This window comes from Sorghum bicolor, chromosome 2, assembly GCF_000003195.3.
Source record: "Sorghum bicolor cultivar BTx623 chromosome 2, Sorghum_bicolor_NCBIv3, whole genome shotgun sequence".
NCBI lineage: Eukaryota > Viridiplantae > Streptophyta > Magnoliopsida > Poales > Poaceae > Sorghum > Sorghum bicolor.
Window position 1 is genome coordinate 4,346,360 of NC_012871.2, and position 20,580 is coordinate 4,366,939.

General features: G+C 46.4%; 4 protein-coding genes across 7 annotated transcripts; 3 read left to right on the top strand and 1 right to left on the bottom strand.

Moving 5' to 3' along the window:
• LOC110432927 (zinc finger A20 and AN1 domain-containing stress-associated protein 9-like) lies at positions 634-3,600 on the bottom strand. 3 transcript variants are annotated; one of them, XM_021454171.1, is made up of 3 exons: positions 3,439-3,600; positions 2,161-2,980; positions 634-1,472 (listed from the first exon to the last, which is right to left on the bottom strand). In XM_021454171.1, the coding sequence occupies exon 3, from the start codon at positions 1,454-1,456 to the stop codon at positions 938-940; it is 519 nt and encodes a 172-aa protein (XP_021309846.1). In that variant the 5' UTR covers positions 1,457-1,472; positions 2,161-2,980; positions 3,439-3,600; the 3' UTR covers positions 634-937. The 3 variants fall into 3 exon arrangements, with proteins under 3 accessions (XP_021309846.1, XP_021309845.1, XP_021309847.1); XM_021454170.1 differs by lacking the exon at positions 2,161-2,980 and having other exon boundaries at positions 3,439-3,599; XM_021454172.1 differs by lacking the exon at positions 2,161-2,980 and having other exon boundaries at positions 3,268-3,447.
• LOC8060702 (ribosome quality control complex subunit 2) lies at positions 6,676-11,758 on the top strand. 2 transcript variants are annotated; one of them, XM_002459344.2, is made up of 7 exons: positions 6,676-6,842; positions 8,178-8,408; positions 9,053-9,109; positions 9,699-9,934; positions 10,119-10,247; positions 10,372-10,428; positions 11,475-11,758. In XM_002459344.2, the coding sequence occupies exons 2-7, from the start codon at positions 8,201-8,203 to the stop codon at positions 11,547-11,549; spliced, it is 762 nt and encodes a 253-aa protein (XP_002459389.1). In that variant the 5' UTR covers positions 6,676-6,842; positions 8,178-8,200; the 3' UTR covers positions 11,550-11,758. The 2 variants fall into 2 exon arrangements, with proteins under 2 accessions (XP_002459389.1, XP_021309992.1); XM_021454317.1 differs by having other exon boundaries at positions 8,190-8,408.
• LOC8060703 (2'-deoxymugineic-acid 2'-dioxygenase) lies at positions 12,453-14,041 on the top strand. The gene is made up of 2 exons (XM_002459345.2): positions 12,453-13,498; positions 13,567-14,041. Exons 1-2 carry the CDS (start codon positions 12,740-12,742, stop codon positions 13,813-13,815), a joined length of 1,008 nt encoding a protein of 335 aa, XP_002459390.1. The 5' UTR covers positions 12,453-12,739; the 3' UTR covers positions 13,816-14,041.
• On the top strand, positions 15,699-18,269 carry LOC8060704 (gibberellin 20 oxidase 1-B). Its single transcript, XM_002459346.2, has 2 exons — positions 15,699-17,188; positions 17,278-18,269. The coding sequence occupies exons 1-2, from the start codon at positions 16,680-16,682 to the stop codon at positions 17,915-17,917; spliced, it is 1,149 nt and encodes a 382-aa protein (XP_002459391.1). The 5' UTR covers positions 15,699-16,679; the 3' UTR covers positions 17,918-18,269.

Here is a 20,580-nt window from a genome sequence, read left to right on the forward strand (position 1 = left end):
GCAGTGTTTTGCTCTCCAAGCAACAACAACTATACCCCATGAGTCGTCTGATCTGATGGATGACCATACTCTGATGAATCCCATGTACTCAAACCATCTCTCAACAGGCGTTGCTTTCCAACAGACGCACTGATCACGGGTACAGCAAAGAATTGCCAAGGCAATTGCATTGCATGTGGACATCCATGATTCACAACTCCCACAAAAGAACGTCACAAGAAACGGACTTGACATCTATCTATAGGCTTATCTTTACGTACTACCTCTATCTCATCGCATACAATACACTTCTTGCCAAGATAAGCTTCAGGCTTGCTGTGACTTCCAGGCTTCCAGCACCGAGTGATGATAATGTACAATACCGATGACGACATGTCAATACACCACTTGCTGGCCTTCAGGTCAGAATGCACGTCTCAAAAGAACTTCCAGCGGAAGCGACGAGCCGACGACGACGGAAAACCACGGCATACTTTCACCACAAACTATACGGCTAATAAAGCGATAGCACAAGCTGCCATTTCAGCTGAGGATCCAAACCCAGCTTTCCTTCAGATCGAATAGTTCTTGAGATTTTACTTGATATATGCACAGAACCAAGACTGGACGAAACTTGAAAGATATTCAACGAAAAAAATAAACCAGCAATCGGTAATAGTAATTAGGAAGCAATAGGATTAAATTACAGTTTGAATAGGGCATATATTTACATTATTACACAATCGAGAGAATGAAACCATGATAAAAAGGAGAAGGATAGACACAATTGAGAGACCCCACCCCACCCCCCAACTAACACACTACTAACCCAGACCTCCCCACCTGACTGACGACCTGAAGGAACCTATCGATCCGAGCGAACACTTGACTGAACCCAGGCACGGGACACGAACGAATCCAGAGATCCATCCTTCGACGATGAATGACCGCTCATCAGTCAGATCTTGTTGATCTTCTCGGCCATCACGACAGGGTTCTGCTTGGCGATCTGCTCCCTGGCCGCTGTCTTGTAGTCGAAGGTGCACTGGTGGGAGTCCGTGTAGCGGTGCATGGAGCAGAAGGTTCCACCGCAGCGGCACTGGAACCCAGTCAGCCCCACCTTCTTGCGGCACGTCAGGCACCGGTTGCTCGGCGGCTTTGGGGGCTCCTCCTGTGCTGCTTGCTTGTCGTCTACAGCTGCGGCTGCTTCAGCAGCAGCAGCAGCAGCAGCGGTGGGCAATGCGTCTCGCTTTGCTGCCTCTAGTGGCAGCACTGCAGAGGATGATGCCCCTGCTATAACCTTCTTCTCCACCACAGGGGTTTCCATCAACTTGATGAAGTCCCTATAGCACTTCGAGCACATATTGTTTGTCATGCTGCTGCCGAAGAAACCACAATTGTTTATGCACAGAATCGGGGCCTCAGGGGCATGGACTCCAGTTTCCTCAGACTCTTGTTTCCAGCTCTCTTGTGCCATTGCTGCTATCAACAGGCTGCAGGGACAAAAAAGTTCACAGTTAATTAGAAGGAAAATAAGAACACAAAAGCCCAGTAAGTAAGAGTGACAAAAAAGACAGAAATACATGATTCAGGTTCGGAAAGAAATACAACCCAATGTCCAACAGTTGGAACTACAAATGTAGCACAGAACACAGAAACTTAGGACATTAGCAGTGCTGGGTTGAATCATGAAAAGGAGGGCAGCAAATTTCAATCCTTGTTTCCTTTATGGAATGCAACTGTTTCATACAATCAGCAAAAAACAATTCTGAATTGCAAAAGGGCACAAATGAACAATCCCAGGCTATCAATGTTCCTGTCAATTTTATCCCAATGCGTCATTCTGCAAGGTCTTTCAAATAGTTCTAGTTACTCAGCCCAGATTATTCACATAAGCAGTAGCTGCAGGGAAAGGACATGTTAGCAATTAGCAGTTCAGCACCCAGATTGTTTCAAACATCAAAAGCTAATGTAATATGATATTATGATTCCATCTGCAGTCCATTGTAAGTTGATTGATTGAAACATCAACAATTGCTACCATGGTTCTTCCTGATAAGACTAGTTATTACTAGCACATACCACCAGGTTGCATATTAAATTGTAATACCGAAAACAGTAAGAAACACTATCGTATCTGTCAGCTTAAGCAGAACAAAGCAAAAGACAAGCACATCGAACCTGCAGAGCAGCAATGGTACTGTTAGGCAGCAACACGCACCACAGGTCTTCTGTGTTAGCTGATCTAATTGTGCTTGAGCACTATCTCATCCTTATTGGATATCCTATATAAACAACTGAAGCTCTGCACCCATGGTTAATCAACCGCGTCTTCTGTGTTAGCTGATCTAATTGTGCTTGAGCACCATCCCATCCTTATTGGATATCCTATATAAACAACTTTAGCTCTGCACCCATGGTTAATCAACCGCCTCACACAACCACAGCGTGAAGCCACAGCCCTCTTGGTTGCTCTGCAAGTAAAGATTGCTTATGCACCACCAACACAAGGCACACAACTGGCAGCAATCAGGTGAAGCAACCTATGCAGGTGATGAAGCAACCTAGGCCTGACCCTCTGGAATCCCCTCACCCAGCTGCACACACAATTCACGCAGTCAAACTTAATCGCAGCAATTCCAGCCATACGCACAAACAATTGCCCTTGCCAGTTGCCATGGTCACAACGAAACCTCTTGCCGCAATCGACCCACGGTCACGGATGTGACCGGCACGTCTAAGGAAACTCGCGCTTAATCCAAGCCAAGGCATGTGATAATCCGAAAGAGCTTCCTGATCAGCGTATGCCTCCTGACGTGCTCCATGATTCAGCACCATGCTCACATGTGGTGCGAGGGATGATAATAGAGCCCTGCCATGCACCCATCGCGGGCATGGATGATGAACTTTCCCCAACCGCCGGCGACCAACCCACCAATTTGTTCACCACCAAGCCACCCCTAGCATCACTCGCCCGATCTTGCTTCACCGATTCACTAGCCTAGAAACAAAAACCACGGCACAAAGATTCGGGAAGAATTAATACAGAGGAAACAAATCCAAATTCGAGCCCCACAGAAATCATCTCCTCCAATTCCAAAAACTGCACGACGACGGCACCAACCCACCACAGCGGTCAACCCAACCCAATCCGCCGCGCAGATCCAAGCGAATCGCTACTCGCCGATCCACTCCGCCAATCGCAACACCACCCCAACCTAGTACAAATCAGCCAGCCGCCTCGAAATTTCCAACTCTACTAAAAACAAGGAATAAAAAAACACATACATCAGGACACGCCGCGAACCCGGCCAGCGACGGGCCTGAGACCGAAGGCGGAGACGCGCGCGCGCGCCCCGGATCGATCGGCCGGCCGGCCGGCCGGTGCGGAGGGATCAGATCTGGGTCCGTGGAGGAGGAGGAAGGCTGGAGGGAGAGGCGGCGAGCGGCGGGACCAACCTGTGGGCGAGACGGCACGCGACTTTTTCCCCCAGAGGAGAATTTCTTTTCCTTTTTTTTTGTTTTTTTCCTTTTCTTTTTTTCCTGTTTTGGCGTCGAGAGTCGAGAGGGGAGGGAGGGAGAGAGGTAGGCGAAGAGAAGGTGAAGGGGGGCTTATTTCGGGCTTGGCGTGCGCTTATAAAGGCCAGCGCGTTTCGCAGGCGTCGCCGCTGCGATTACGCGTCAGATCAGATTAGATTAGTATTTTATTTAATTATATTTTTAATTAATTAATTAAAAACATGTCCCGCGTATTAAACTGGGTGGTTAGTGTGTGGACCCTTCTAGACGCGCGGAGACGGCCGGCACTGGCACAGTGGCACCCGTGTGGCTGCGGGTGGGGCCCGGTATGGTGGTGGAGGCGGGGCCCGCGTGTCAGGCGTGAAGGGCGTTGGTTCGCGCGTGGGTGGTGTCCACGGTGGACCGTGGGGGAAAAAGCCTGGCGCGGTGGGGGCCACTTGCCCTTGATGGTGGCCTTTGATGGGGTTCTCGCTTTTGGCTCTGGCAGGTGGGGGACGACGTGGCTCCTCTGGGTCCACATGGAATCGTACGTGTGACTTTACAGCGACTTGGACTGCTGAGTGCGAGTGAGGTATGCATGTTCGGCACTTCCTTTTGGGCCTTGTTTAGTTCGTAAAAAAAAGAGTGTTATCTCGTCCCTAAATTTGTTTAATTGTGTCATCCCGGTCCCTAAACTTAGAAATCATCCGTTTAGATCCTCAAAGTTGTTCAGTTGTGTCATCTCGGTCCCTAAGCTTGGTTTTGAATCTCATCTAGGTTAAAACAAAGCGATCTAACAACTTTATATCAAAAAATAATTCATAACTTTTTCATATGAACTCAAATGAAGACAAATTTTATACCAAAGTTATAGTCCTCAGCACAATCTACAACTTTGTAGTTGAAAAGTTTTTTATTTGAAGTCGTTTAGTGTTATAAAATTTAATTTTAAATTTTAAATTCTATAAACTTATAAAAAAAATTTGGGAACCTAAACGATTTTAATTTAAAAACTTTTCAACTGCAAAGTTGTAGATCGTGTTGCTACCTACAATTTTGATATAAAGTTTATCTTTATTTGAGTTCATATGAAAATGTTATGAATTCTTTTTCAATATAGAGTTTTTAGATTCGTCCTGTTTTGACCCAGATAAGACTTAAAAACAAGTTTAGGGACCGGAATGACACAACTGAACAAGTTTGAGGACCTATATGGGAGATTTTTAAGTTTAGGGACCAGGATGACACAACCGAACAAGTTTAGGTACCTAAACGGTCATTTTGCGAGTTTAAGGACCGGGATGACACATCCTAACAAGTTTAGGGACCGCTGATGCACTTTACTCTAAAAAAATTATAATTGTTTTTAGATTTTTTATTACATTAAATCTTATAGCATATAAATAAAGTATTAAATATAAATAAAATAAATAACTAATTGTATAATTTATTTGTAATTTACGAGATACATATTTTAAGTCTAGTTAGTATATAATTAAATAATATTTTTAAATATAAACAGAAGTGCTACAGTATTTATTTTGCAAAATCTTTTAGAACGGAACAAGGTCTTGATTGGGCTGCACGCTGCACGTTTCGATCATTTATTTTTTTTAAATGCACGTTTCGATCAATTGTTGGTGTACTGTGTTAGTGTAAGATGATAAACATGATGATCTGCATGACTGCATTGTTCCAATAACCTTTTTCATGATGATCTGCATTGTTATGATACAAGAAAAGTCTTGAGTATTTTGAATGTGAAAGCGAATCTAAGTGGAATTTATTTTCACTTATCAAGTATCTATGTCTCTATATGTATTTATAGTAATACATCAGTTATGCGAAATTGATCATAAATTAATTAGTTAGATTCCTTGTGGCGGAACCTATCTTCTCAAGTTCAACTGCTCGATTTGGCGCGGTTACTCGCATTTTTCTTGGATTTATTTCAGATTTAACAACATTATACTTTTAGTAATTCACGATGTTGCGAGTGCTATGATTTTAGTGATAGATAACGTTCCACTCGACAGCAAGGTGTCTATGGTGAGTTGGTGACTTCGTGCCGGCTTAGTTTTTCGAGGGTACTCTAGGGATGAGTGTGCGTGTGTTGTGAGTGTTTGCGTTGTACTGTGTAATTTTAAAAAATACATATAAAATTATTAGAATAAAAATATTTAAGATTTAATCCCTCTGTTAGGTGATGCATAGCAAAAAGAAAAGTTAAAGCGATTTATAATTTGAAACAGAGAAAAAATTAGATAGTATGCCATATTACTTCCCGTAGCGCCCTTATGTGTTTCTCTTTTCTAGCCATGACCTATGACTTACCACAATTCAAAATCCAATATGACATATTGTAATGCTATTGTTGCATACGAGTCGTAAGTTCTCCATGTGACCAAACATCAAGTTGTACATTCCGTTAAAGAAAAGATAAATATACCATTATGGATATGTACAACCACCATGGGCAGCCGTGGATAGTGGCGGAGACCTAGTAGAAAAAAGATCATGGATGTGACAAACTTTAGCTACTCTATATACAGGTATAGAGGCGTAGAGCGAACTTTAGATGCAAGGTACACCAAAAGCAAAAAAAAAAAAGGGACTACAAACATGCATGGTAAAGGTACATAATATAGTAAACGGTGAGAGAACGATGGTTTTAAAACTACACCTCTGATTTGATTTTTTTTTTTTTTGCTCTTGCACCAAAGCAATACTCCAGGTTCACTTCGAATTAGTCACATGCTTATAATAAAAAAGAAGTATATAGTAAACTAATTAGAGAACGGTAGTTTTATTCCAAGTTCATTTGGAAATTGTCAGATGTTAAAGATAAATTTTGTTTCTACTTTTGAGAGAAAAGTGTTACATGTTCCTGAAATTGTTCTAGGATCATGTTGAAAAGGTTCTAGCTTGCTTAGAAATAAAAATCCCTTGCTTATTCGCAATGTATTAATAGCTATCACTTACTATTTCACTTATTTGAACCAACGTTCCACTGTTCTTTTGCAGTTTCCCACTATCAGTACAAATAAAATGGAATAAACTGAATATGAAATTAGGAAGAATAAATAAACAAAAACAAAAATAAAAATAAAAAAGACTGAGAAAGAATTGTGCAAAAGAAACGCTTGAAAGTGAACGGCCCATGAAAAGGCCCGTGTGGGTACCCTCCCCTGTTCGGCTGGGCCGAACCATCCCGGACCACCCAGCCTCTCTCTCGCTTGCTCAGACCTCAGAGAGCTACCGCCTCCGCCGCCACCCCGTGCGCGGCGCGCTCTCTCTGTCGCCGCCGCCGCCGCTCTACGCCGGGTGCCGAGGCTTTTATCGGTCTCTTCGCGATCACGCACCAGGTATTCCCACCCCTTCTCTGCCCTTCCTCCCTCCGTGCGAAACCGAGACTCAAACCCTTGACCTAAAGCTATTCTTCGCCTATTCGGCTATTTGATGCGGGCTAACTTCGAACTTATGCAAATATTATCGTGTGTGCGTACTGATCCTGCCCTCGTATCCTGCAGTACTGCAGTAGCGAGGTCGAATTTCACCACTCCCTTGAATTTCCTTCTAGTTTCATTCAAAACCCGAGGCTGTCTTGTCAATTTTATGAATCTCTGTGCAATAGAGATCAAATCCTTACAATGTCATGCGCTGTGATTCATATTGGACTCAATCACTCAATTCCATGTCCAAATTTTCAAGTCTCTGGCTCAGTTCAGTTCACCCAGACTGTTGTTAGATTATATTCTTTTGCTGCTGTTGTAAACTTGTAGTGTTGTCAGGTAGTTTACCTGCCTCAATTTTATTCTATGTTTCACATGAAAAGTTTAGGTGCCGTGTTTATCCTGTTCGTATTGGCACGCAGTGGATGCAGATGGCTCGACCATTCTCATCGTCATGTAGTGATTGTAACCTGTGAAATCAAGGGTCTTGTCTACAGAATCAATCAGATAGGAATGGGCTTTCAGGTTAAAACTAAAAAATGATCTCATAATAGCAGTTGTGATATATGTCAATAGAGTTCAAACCTCAGGAACTTGTTTCTGATGGGCAGACCCAACCCAACTAGCGTGCCATCCATATACGATTGGTATGATTGGACTAGTAGCCTTCCTGTAATCAGTTCTAGCTTCCAGGACCAGGAGGACAAAATCAGAACTTGTCACTAACTTACAATGTTGAATTTAAGATGTTGTGAGCACTTTTAAATATATATGCAAGTACTATTGGTTAATTTCTTGTTAATTTTTTTACTTGTATACAGTATAATTGTGTATTGGATGTACCAAATTGCATATTGTAGAAATGGCTAGGACTACCCTGGTTCAAACCCTGGGTCCGCCACTCATACTCCATAGTAGTCTTGCAATGATTTAGATGCGGATCTTGTTTTTCCAATCTGGATTCATTCATTCGTTGATTCAGGATTCGATGGATTCATATTTGATGCATAAACATGGCGCTACTGTTAGAACCATAGTAGACTAGTATATAATATTATCTTAATCTCCGTCTGGTCAAATGCATGACTCAGATCAATGTTAGCTGTTAGTGGAAATTCAGTATCACAAGACATAAAACTCTGCTTGGTTATGTCTTGTTTTGTTGTTCTTGTTGTAAATGTTCTTCTCTCATGCCTCTTTAGTTTGGGGCATGTGATTTCTTAGTTATGTTACTGAATTGTTCTTCAGTCTTTCACCCAGAGAAGGCAAAGATGATCAAGAGGCGCTACTTCAGGCAGGACCATGGCGACAACAGCGGCTCCTCGTCTTCCTCCTCATCGGGTTCTGACTCGGACAACGATCCGACGGAAGAGGCAGTCAGCAGTGAGGAAGTAGAGGAGGATCAAGAAGAGGAAGCAGTCAGGGAAGAATCAGGAGAAGAAGAGGAAGAAGATCTAGAACAAAAAATTGAAGAAGAAAGTGAGTAGTTTACCACATATCATGGTGTGGGTTGAGGTCTCTTGCATGTGTTTTTCTCTGTTTCTCTGTTTCATTCGCAATTTTGTCTTGTGTTTCTGCAAGTGGACAACCTGATGTGGTTGGATGAGTTAATGTGTTTAACCTATCAACTTCAATGTGTCATGCCAGGGAGCAGATGCATCAGATTTTCAAGTAGTCAAATGCATTGGTCATTCTCTCCATTGTCTCTTTGGTTGTTAATGAACCGTTAGCTGTTTTAGTCTAACAATGACAATATTCCAGACTTCCACTATGTTAACTAAGAGTATTGTATTGTTTTTTTACAACGAGTATAAAACTTCCATAGAATATTAGGTCTAACTACAATTTCCAGTAAAGAAAACTGTAGAATCAATGGAGAAATTGAACAAAGTAGCAGTATGCCATAATTTATTAAGTGAAACTGTCTTCCATTGTTATGCAGAATCTGTTTCTTAGGAACCCAACTGTTTGTTAGGGTATTCAATTCCAGCTAGATATATTTATTTTATTGTTTCACTACAAACAGTTGAAAGTTATCCCCAGGTGCAGAAATAGCTAAACCAGACTCTTGACCTGTGAAAACATTGACCAAGATTTCTTCTTTTGTTGCTCATGTCTACCAGGTTCAGGATACCAAAGTGAGGAAAACTCTGGGAATGATGTGGATGACTCATCTATAGGTAATTAGATATTTTTTGTTCTTGCTGATAACTAGTAAGCCATGCTTTATTGCTTCTGGACTTTAACTTCCTCTTAATTTGGGGGATCTTTGTCAGATTATGTAACTTATGGTTTAGATGAAGTTAAATTTCCTGTTGTAAAGCCGGTGTTTGTGCAAGATACTTTTGAATTGTGTTTGTAGTTTTTATAAAACTGATAATTACTATTTCTGTGACTTGTCATCGTCGATGCTTTTGAACTCTGTATGAAACTGAGAATTGTTCTTTGTTCAGTCTTATGCACAGGTTAATTTGCTGTAATTGTGATTTAAAAGAATATAAGCGTATAGCTGTTAATCACTTAATTGTACCCTTTGGTGTCATCTTGGCATCTGGTCATGCATTCATGCTAAACTACTGGTCATGAAAAAAATTGATCCCTGTTTGAGAAAATCAGCTAAGCTCACCTGAACAGTACTTGTCTTGAAAAGAATGGAAGGGAGCTGTTCTGGTTGTGCTCATTTTCTATTGACATCATCTCTTTTATGCATTAGTTAGTTCTTAAATACTGTGAAAACATTTTTTTAATCATTCATGGGTTTCGTTTCAGACGATGATGAACACAGCAGTGCAAGAAATGAAGAACGTCATGAAATAAGTTTGCCCATTAAGAAATCTTCTGGTGCTATTGCTGACTCTGCCAAAAGTGCGGATAACACAGATGATGCTGTTGATGCAGATTTTCCTGACTGCATTCTGAAATGCAAATCTGTGTTTAAGTGCAAGCTCTGTCCTAGGATCATATGCTTAAATGAGGAGATGGTCAAGATACATCTGAAATCAAAGGTAAAATTCATTTGAAGAGTGCTAATGTTTCCATTGTGTAAAAGAAGGGGAACGGTCAGAAGAAATTTAATAAGTTTTTTCTGCTGTGAAGATTTAAAGCGACATCTTATCATGCTAGGAGCCTCCTGTTCCTAAGTATTTCCCCCTTGTGCCTTCATTTTGTTTTGTTTTTGGCTTTTCGCAGAGGCATGCTCGTTCCAAGAAACTACTAGGAGAAGGCAGGCTTAAGCTGATGCTCAACAGTGATGGTGAACTGGAGGAAGAGCAAGAGACACATGCTGAGCGTCATGCTCGGACTATAGCTATTTCTCAGGTGTTTACACTATTTATTAAAAATTTTAATTTATCCTGGCCAATGTATTTTCTTGAATTGAGTTGTTATCCAGTATGAAATTTTGGCATTTAATTCTTCTTATTATGCTTGATAATTTTTTCAGCAAGTACAAAAACCAAAGAAGGATTCAGGTAGGCAGCGACAAAATCGGAGAAAGAAGGTAATTGAGTCACTATTTTTTTTGCATGTGCATGTGCATTTGCATTTCGTTTCCTTTTCTTTTTCTTTTTTGTTTTGTTTTGCGAAGCACATATCGAAGGCTTCTAGGTGTCATTTGGAAGGCCTGTTAAGCTCAAAGTTTGTGCGATATCATGTTTTCATTATCTAGAATGATCTCGAGCAGCACAGCACCATGGAGATCGTATTTGGATGTTGAATACACTTGAAATGATTCAAACTGTATTACTGTGGCACTGCATGTGCTTTTTTTTGGAGTACATATCGAAGGCTTTTAGGCGTCATTTGGAGGGGTTTGTTGAGCTGAAAGGTTGAGAAATATCATGTTGCATTGTCTTGAATGGTCTCGAACAGCATGCCAATGGAGGTCAACTTTGGGTGTTGGAGACACTTTAATCTCCATTGCTCATGCACTTCTTGTGAAGCACATATCGAAGGCTTTTAGGTGTCATTTCGAAAGGCCTATTAAGCTCAAAGTTTGTGCGATATCATGTTTTCATTATCTAGAATGATCCTATGCAGCACACCACCATGGAGATCGTATTTGGATGTTGAATAAAATTGAAACAATTCAAACTGCATTACTGTGGCACTGCATGTGCCCTTTTTATTTTGGAGCACATATCGAAGGCTTTTAGGCGTCATTTGGAGGGTTGTGTTGAGCTGAAAGGTTGTGGAATATCATGTCCATAGTCTTGAATGACCTTGAAACAGCATACGACCATGGAGGTCAACTTTGGGCGTTGGTGACACTTTCTGCATTACTCATACTTGTGAAGCACATATCAAAGGCTTTTAGGCAATATTTGAAAAGGCCAATTGAGCTTAAAGCTTGAGCAATATCATCTTATCACCATCTCCAGGTGAATGATCTCGAGCTGCATGCCATCATAGGTGTCATATTGGCATGTTGAATACATGCAACAACTGAATGTGTATTTGTGTGGGTATTGCCTCATAGCATGTGAAGCTACTTGCTGCTCCATTACTTTATGTTCTGACAAATTTTTTTTGCCCCATTATTTACAGAAGAGGTCCCGGAATAATCTGGAGAAGAAACAGGAGGCACAAAACTCCAATAAAAAGCAACGCAAAGCTAAATGATGAAGTGGTTCCTGCAGAAACTTCTGAGTTCTTTTTTTTTGCTAAGTAGCTGTGTTGTCAAACTTGTAGCGGCCATACTGTTAGGATATTCAAAGTATCCGAGAGTTCTCTCCTCGGCTGTACCTCCGTTTTGACCCAAACTGGTGATAATTTGTTGAAATTTAGAGATTGAATTGGGCCTTGTTTAGTTCCCAAAAAATTTTGCAAAATTTTCCAGATTCCCAGTCACATCGAATCTTTAGACGCATGCATGGAGTATTAACTGTAGACGAAAATAAAAACTAATTGCACAGTTTGGTCGGAATTGACGAGACGAATCTGTTGAGCCTAGTTAGTCCATGATTGGATAATATTTGTCAAATACAAACGAAAGTGCTACAGTGTCGATTTTGCAAAATTTTTTGAAACTAAACAAGGCCTTGAAGTGGACCAAAATGATAATTTTGACTCTTGCAGTTGATATAAGCCACATGAACTACAATTGTGTTGCGTATATCACTGCCGGATGTGTTATTCAAAGAGCTCAAGTGTCTTGGCTTGCTTCAGTCAAATTGATAGAGAAGTTGACAGATCAAATTGGTAGAGAAGTTGACAGTATCACATTTCACGAAGTTATCTTGCAGTTATCGTGATAAGGAAGCAGATGATGCTATAGAGAAGAAATCCATCAATCAATACTACTGAAAGCCCAGCACGGCCCAACCAAATATAGGGTGGTGTTAAAATTTAATAGGCACATTAGTATTTTTGTTTTATTTAATAATTACTGTCTAATAATAGATTAATTAGACTTAAAAAGATTCGTGTTGCAAATTATCCTCTATATATGTGTCTAAATATTCAATATGGTAGGTATAAAAAAAATCAAACCTTAGTGCTCATAAAGATAACTTCTGTCACATTATTAAATATTTAAACACATACATAAAATATAAACCTAATTAATTTATAATTAAACACTAATCACTAAATAAAACAAAAATAGTAACCCAACCGAACACCCTAGCGAAGAACACGATAAAGCCGAATGGGCCCTTCTTGTTCCTCGTGCACCTCGTGGCGCGTGCTGCTCAGCTGCAGTGCTGCCTTCTCTTGACTTGCTCCCCCGATCTCGCTCGCCTTGCTCCCCGTCCCCGATCCGTCCATTCATCTCTCTCAGGCGCACGTGTGTGTCAGCAGCTCCGGCGTCGATGGAGAACCTGCTGTCCAGCGCGTCCCACGAGACGCTCCCGGACAGCTTCGTCTTCCCGGCGGAGCAGCGCCCGCCGGCGTCGTCCGCCGCCGTCGAGCTCCCCGTCATCGACCTCTCCGGCCCCCGCGACGAGGTCCGGCGAGCCGTCCTTGAAGCCGGCAAGGAGCTAGGCTTCTTCCAGGTGGTGAACCACGGCGTGCCGGAGCAGGCGGTGCGGGACATGGAGGCCTGCTGCGAGGAGTTCTTCCGCCTCCCCGCGGAGGACAAGGCGGCCTTCTACTCCGAGGACACGGGCAAGCCCAACCGCCTCTTCACCAGCACCACCTACGGCACCGGCGGCGAGCGGTACTGGCGGGACTGCCTCCGCCTCGCCTGCGCCTTCCCCGTCGCCGCCGACGCCAAGACCAACTGGCCCGACAAGCCCGACGGCCTCAGGGAGGCGACGGAGAGGTTCGTCGCGCCGACGCGGGCGCTGGGCATGGAGCTGCTGCGGCTGCTGTGCGAGGGCGTGGGCCTCCCCCCGGACTACTTCGAGGGGGACCTCAGCGCCGGCGACGTCGTCGTCAACGTCAACCACTACCCGCCGTGCCCGGACCCGGCGCGCACGCTGGGTTTGCCGCCGCACTGCGACCGTAACCTCATCACGCTCCTCCTCCAGGGCAGCGTCGCCGGCCTCCAGGTCGCCTACCGCGGCGACTGGATCCGCGTCCAGCCCCTCCCCGGCGCCTTCGTCGTCAACTTCGGCCACCAGCTCGAGGTCCACTTCGTCTCCCTTTGTGGCGAGATGCGATTGACTTGTTTGATGACGACGCTGCCTGCCTGCAGATCGCGACGAACGGGCTGCTGAAGAGCGTGGAGCACCGCGCGGCGGCCAACGCGGCGGTGGCGCGCACGTCGGTGGCGACGTTCATCATGCCCACCGACGACTGCCTCGTCGCCCCCGCCGCGGAGCTCCTCGCCGGCGACCTCGGCGGCGGCGCGCGGTACCGCGCCGTGACGTTCCGGGAGTTCATGAGGGTGTACAAGACCGTCGGCGCGCGCAGGGAGAGCGTCGAGAAGGCCTTCAAGATCTGATTGATGTCGTCAGCTGTTTGGCAGCTCGTCTGTGACCAGGCCGTGCTCTATAGCCGCACGCCAGAGATGAACAAATTGCTTTGTTTTTTTTTTTTTGAAATCTACATCATCATATTGCTTTGTATTTTTTTTTTTTGAAATCTACATCATCTATAGCCGCACGCCAGAGATGAACAAATAAGGTGGCCGCTCGTTTGATTTTCGATGAAATTTCAAATTCCACTTCCATCGTTGTCAGGCATGGCATTGGCATCGGCGCCGCGATTTGTAGCTACGAGGTACACCGCCGGCCAAGCAAACCAAGCGCCGGCGGGAATGCAGCCGTCTTCTCCGCCGCACGATCGCGTGGAGGCCAAAGTCAACTGCAGCTTTGAGTAATCCTGACTCCTTGATACAGTGGCTTTGTTAATAAAAAAAGTTTTTAGATTTTGATATCACAGCACTTTTATTTTTATTTAACAAACGTGTCCAATTATCGAGTAATTAGGCTTAAAAGATTTGTCTCGTGATTTACATACAACCTGTGCAAATAATTTTTATTTTCATTTATATTTAATGCTCTATACATGTGTCAAGACCACAAGAACTATTCCCTCTGTCCAAAAAGAACGTAGATCTCGTTTGCCCATGAGTCAAAAAAATTAGTCTAATCAAATATCGTCATAAAAACATTAATATTTTATAACACATAATAAGTATTATAAGATTAATCATAAAATATTATTTTATAATAAATCTAATTAAAGATCTAAATGTAGGTAATATATTAGGATTTGCTATATTTCCGATGTCTGAAATTTAATATTTTTTCATGTGATCAACATAACAACTACTACTAGCATGTGCCCTCTACACTCAAGATGCATCGCCTGAATGTTCAGGCGACTGATACGGAGGAAACGTGTAATATATTTTATAAATTTAATTAAATTTAAAAAATTTTGACTCTTCGTGAAGTGAAATTTATGTTTTTTTAGGATGGAGTAGTATTGAGCATTTGTGCTTTTAAAAATGTGAGGAACTCAGAAAAAGCTACAGTACATTTTATTGGTTTAATTTCTGGACAAAAATAGCTTCAGGTTTTATCATTTTTTTGTTTTGCCTTTATTATATTTACACGTGTTTCTAGAGCTTTTGATTAGGTGCGTGGAGAAATTCTCGAACAACAACAGCGTTATAAAGTTTTTTCTATGAAGTTCCAATACAAAGGTAAAATAAAAAGACTTCCTTAATCACAGGTGCCTAAATTTTGGCTTCTGGTGACGAACATCATCTATCTAATCCAAATCCAACTATCACTAATTATTCTCATCCTTAGGACCGAGCAACTTCTCTTGTTAGTTTATCTTTACTTTCAAAGATCTGTAGAATAGGAAATGTGAAGAAAAAACTCCTTTTGATCTCCTCCAGCTTTGCTTAAAGTTCTATTCTCCTCCTTTAATGGGAAAGCCGCTTGCTTAACTTCCCGACTTTTGAAATGTTGTTTCTATATCTTTGTTTAGCATAAGCAATTTAGCCTGTTCGCTTGGCTGAAAAGTCATGACTAAAAGTACTATTCACTGATTTATTGTGAGACAAATTGTTAAATGGCTAACAGATTCGGTAGATAAGCTCAAGGAACAGACTACATCGGATTACATTGATAGTTCAAGATGGAAAAATGGATTTAGGGAAAAAAATGTTTAAAATATTCAAATATTTATGTAATTAAAAATCCTAAAATCTAATTAAATCTTAGAAAAGTTTTTAAGCTTGAAAAATTAGGAAATCTAAAACCTGTTATATATTCCGAGCTAATTAAGCAAAACTTAAAATTAAATAAATTTTTATTATTTTTAATTGCATAACTTTTCTTGAAAATTTAGCTAGATACTAAAAAACTATTTGTATAATTGTTTTTTATAAAGTATATTGACATCACTAAACTCACGACCCCGGTGTCATGTAGAACAATTGATGTGTACATGTAGCACAAAACCAAGTTGGTCACGTGAAATTAAATCTAGCCCTCCATGGCTCCATATATTTCATACACAGTAAGTTCAGAATCCAGAATTCACAGTAATTAAATACGTGCTTATCGTCAAGCAAGCAAGCGGGAGTATAGACACGTAGACCAAGCTCACTCCAGCCAAATGACACACAACATCCAAATCATAGCTGGCAAGCGTTACCACTCACCCACCAGCTCTTCAAATTCAAATTCAAATTCAAACAACATACATATACCGTTGAAAAAAAAACCCCTTGTCTTGCAAACTGCAGTGCACGCATATGGCTGACAGCAGGGCTCGTCGTACGTGTCCGGTACTCATGTGTCTCTGGAATTTTTTTTACATCGGGTCATTCACCCGTATTTCATTTAGGCAAGTCTCAATACATAGTTTCATGACACAGTTAGCAAGACTATAAACTAGGTAACCGAGCCACAAGAGTTTCATGGGGATGAAACTTCTCTCTCATCTAATGAAACTCCTTCGTTTAATGACCCTACCAAGTCAGCAATTTTGCTTACGTGGCAACCTATTTAATGTGCATGACACTCTCATGAAACATGCATTGAGACTGGCCTAAAAGGATGTCCCTGGAATTCAAAGACAAATTATCCGGAACACGCTGGAGGAGCGGATTACGGTGACCTGGCGCCCGTAATTAGCTGACAGCAGCACCAATTTTTTTTTCAACCCGTTCCAAAGCAAGTGACCGCCCCTCGCTCCGACACGTCACGTCGCCGCTATATATGGCCGCACCGGCCGTCGCCGACGAGCCGGCCGTGCAGCAGCCTGTTGGTTGGTTGGTTCTTGCAATGCGGGGATAAAGCCAAGCCTCCGGATTCCACGCAGCAAGCGATCGGATTTCCCGGCATGGCGGCGGCGGGCGTGGTCGTGTTCGACGCGGAGGTGCTGAGCCGGGAGGAGCGGATCCCGGCGCAGTTCGTGTGGCCGGCCGAGGATCGGGCGCCGTCGGCGGGCGGCTGCGGCGTGGAGGAGATCGCCATCCCCGTGGTGGACCTCGGCGAGTTCCTCCGCCACGGGGATCGGGAGCTGCCGCGCGGCGTGGCGGAGGCGTGCGAGCGCCACGGCTTCTTCCAGGTGGTGAACCACGGCGTCCCCGCCGCGCTGCTCGCCGACGCCTACCGCTGCCTCGACGCCTTCTACGCGCGCCCGCTCGCCGACAAGCAGCGCGCGCAGCGGCGCCCCGGGGAGTCCCACGGCTACGCCAGCAGCTTCACGGGCCGCTTCCGCTCCTGCCTGCCCTGGAAGGAGACGCTCTCCTTCAACTGCCCCGCCGGCACCGGCGGCGACACCCAGAGCGCCGCCGCCGTCGTCGACTACTTCGTCGACGTCCTCGGCGAGGACTACCGCCACATGGGGTACCGTAAAAAAAAACCCTGCATAGCTATAGTGTACGTGCACGTATTTGTGACAATGGCGCACGAAACGAACGAAATTACACATGCAGAGAGGTGTACCAGGAGTACTCCGACGAGATGGCGCGGCTAGCGATGGACGTGACGGAGGTGCTGGCGGCGGCGCTGGGCCTGCGCCGCGGCGCGCTGCGCGGGTTCTTCGACGGCGGCGACTCCATCATGCGGCTGAACCACTACCCGGCGTGCCGGCAGCCGCAACTGACGCTGGGGACGGGGCCGCACCGGGACCCGACGTCGCTGACGCTGCTGCACCAGGACGACGTGGGCGGGCTGCAGGTGTGCGCCGGCGGCGGCGGTGGTGGTGAGTGGCGCGCGGTGCGGCCCCGCGCGGACGCGTTCGTGGTCAACATCGGCGACACCTTCGCCGCGCTCACCGACGGGCGCCACGCCAGCTGCCTCCACCGCGCCGTGGTCAGCGGTGACCGCGCCCGCAGGTCGCTCGCCTTCTTCTTCAACCCGCCGCTCGACCGCGTCGTCCGCCCGCCGGACGCGCTCCTCCTCGAGGACGAGAAGCGCCGCCGCCCGCGCGCGTTCCCGGACTTCACGTGGCGCGAGTTCCTCGAGTTCACGCAGAAGCATTACCGGTCGGACGCGAGCACCATGGACGCCTTCGTGTCGTGGATCGCCGGAGGACGCGGCGATGGCCATGGCGGCAGACAGGAGGGCAAGTGACGATCGATCGATCGATCGATTCGATCATCTAAAGCCGTAGGCAGCAGCTAGGAAAAAAAAAAATGGCCGGTGATGCAGCCATTTGGCGCATAAATAAATTTAGTGGTTGTGTAAATATATTATGGTGCAATAAGGACGACTTCAATGGCGATCTATAAAGCTTTGCAGTTTTAGACAATCTTTCATGCATGCGGTATGCTATGGCGATCGTTGGTGTAGAATGCGTGCATGCCTTTGCATGCCAATATGTTGGTCATGTGATGGCACAGCGTGAGTGTAGCTCACTGCGACAACGTGCTGATTAGCGTGGGGTCCGAGATGAAAAGATCGCCTAGTGACCTGTGCTTTGCTATGTTCCTGCTAAACATACTCCTATGCAGGTCATTTTTTTTTAATTTGGTGCCTTATTGACACATTGTTCAGGTTTCCAACATTTCTGAAACAAACCAATCTAAGCCCATTGTCAAATTGTCACATTGCCTTATTGACATATTTGTCACATTGTTTTTTTTTTCTCGACTTGACGTGTATTTCATCAGGGAGAAGTATAAAGCCAACCAACGGCGAGCTGCCGCGGTGATCCAAGATCAGGATCTGAGAGACAAGCCTTAGCGGACTACACGGCGAACGGTGAACGCAACTAGGAGGAAAGAGACGCTACTGCATGCCTACAACGGTGACCAGGAAAATCTTGATGCCGGCCTCTTACTTAATCAGCGGTTCTTTTTAAGATGAAACCCTGAAGATTTATACCAGTTTTTTACAAGACCAATACTTTGTTTTAAGAAAAATGACACATCTTTGTAACACATGACTTGCACATTGCATTATTAGGCTTCAAACTATATGGAACAAAATAACGAATAATAAAATAAAATTGTTTTTACTATGCATGCATCCTAATTCCTAATCCCTAATCAAATCCTATGTACTCTAACCCGAAATATACTGCTGCTTACATGTAAAGTACATCACTCCGTATTTACGTGCAAGGCAGTAACTAGCTAGAGCGCCGTGATCTCGGCGAGGATCCCGTCGACGCTCGTCAGCTTGCCATCGTCGTCGAAGCATATCTCTCTCAGTTTCACGAACGTGTAGCAGGTGAGCAGACTGTCATAGCCGGCCTGGTGCGCCTCGCCGGCGGCCCGCGCCACGTTGAGCTTCGCGGCGACGCTGTCCAGCCCACGGCGGAGGTGGTCGCTCGGGCAGAGCCTCGCCATCTCCCTGACGTCGAACACCCTCCTCCGGCGGAGCAGCGCCCCGGCGACGACCTCGAACTCCGCCGCCGACGCGGGCATCCGAAACCCGGGCCCGAGCATCATCTTCACCAGGTACGCGAGGTCGTACCCGCCGCTGGCCGTGACGACGCCGGCGCGGCCGAGGCCCGCGCGCGCCCACTTGCGCAGCCGCGGGCCGAACGCCGCCGCCGCGTCCACGCCGTCCCGCCGCGTCCGGTCCAGGTCCACGCCTCGGGCTCGCAGCGCCGCGATGGACTCCGGCGTGTGGCGGTGCCGCCGCACGTCGAACTCGCGGAAGTTGAACTCCCACACGTACCGCGTGCCGGCGGTGGCGCCGTCGCCGAGGCCGACGAGGGAAGGGAGGCGGCACCCCGCGTCGTCGAACAGCGTGAGGCCGAGCTGGATCGGGTCCAGCGCGTCCACGGTGGACCTCAGCAGCTTGTACCGCTCCTCCGGCTTCAGCGTGTGCGCCGGCCCCGCCGGCCGGTACACCGTCCCCGGGAACTTCGTGTCCACGGCCAGGTACCGGAACTTGGGCAGGAGCGACTCGATCAGCTTGGCTTCCTGTTCGAAGTTGTGCGCCCACACCTGGCGCACCTCCACGTGCGGCGCCGGCGGCCGCGCTGGTGGGAACGGCACCGGCACCATCGGCGGCTTCGTCGCCAGCCCCCACGCCGCGCCCGGCGTCAGGGGGTGATGGGACGCGCACGCCGCGGCAGGGTCCGGCAAGGAAGGCGGGAGCGGCCCGCGCGGCGAGGGTGTCGTCTCCAAAGACGACGAGCAGCGCGAGGGCGAGGGCGTGGAGGGCGCCGAGGAGCCGGCGTCCATGACGTCCGCCGCTGGCGCTGGCATCGTGTTTGGGACGACGAACCGCATCTTGATCGGGGAAGCAACGCGAGCGCCGCGCGTTGCCACCTGCTGCCGGTCCGGTCGCGCCATCTGCTGCGCCGCCGCCGCCAGGAGCCCCCGCGTGGCTCCCGCCATCAGCTGCTGCTGCTGCTGCGATAGGAGCGCCGCCGCGTACGACTCGGCCAGCGTGTCATGCGGCGGCGCGCCCGTCTCCAGCGACGAGCAGGAGCCCGGCGGCGTGGAAGGCGGCGGCGAGCCGACGTCCGTGACATCCACCACCGCCGCCTGCGGCCTGTAGACGTCGGCCGCCGGCATCGTGTTTGGGACGAAGCGCATCTTGATCGGGGGAGGAACAGGGGCCCCGCGCGTCGCCACCTTGGCCGAGGCCTGCCGGTCCGGTCGTGCCATCTGCTGCTGCGCCGCTGCCAGGAGCTCCCGCGTGGCTTGCGCCATCAGCTGCTGCCGCGACAGGAGCGCCGCGTACGACTCGGGCAGCGTGTCGTGCTCGTGCGGCGGCGCGCTCGTGTCCAGCGACGGCGTGGAAGGCGGCGGTGGCAAGGCGACGTTAGTGACATC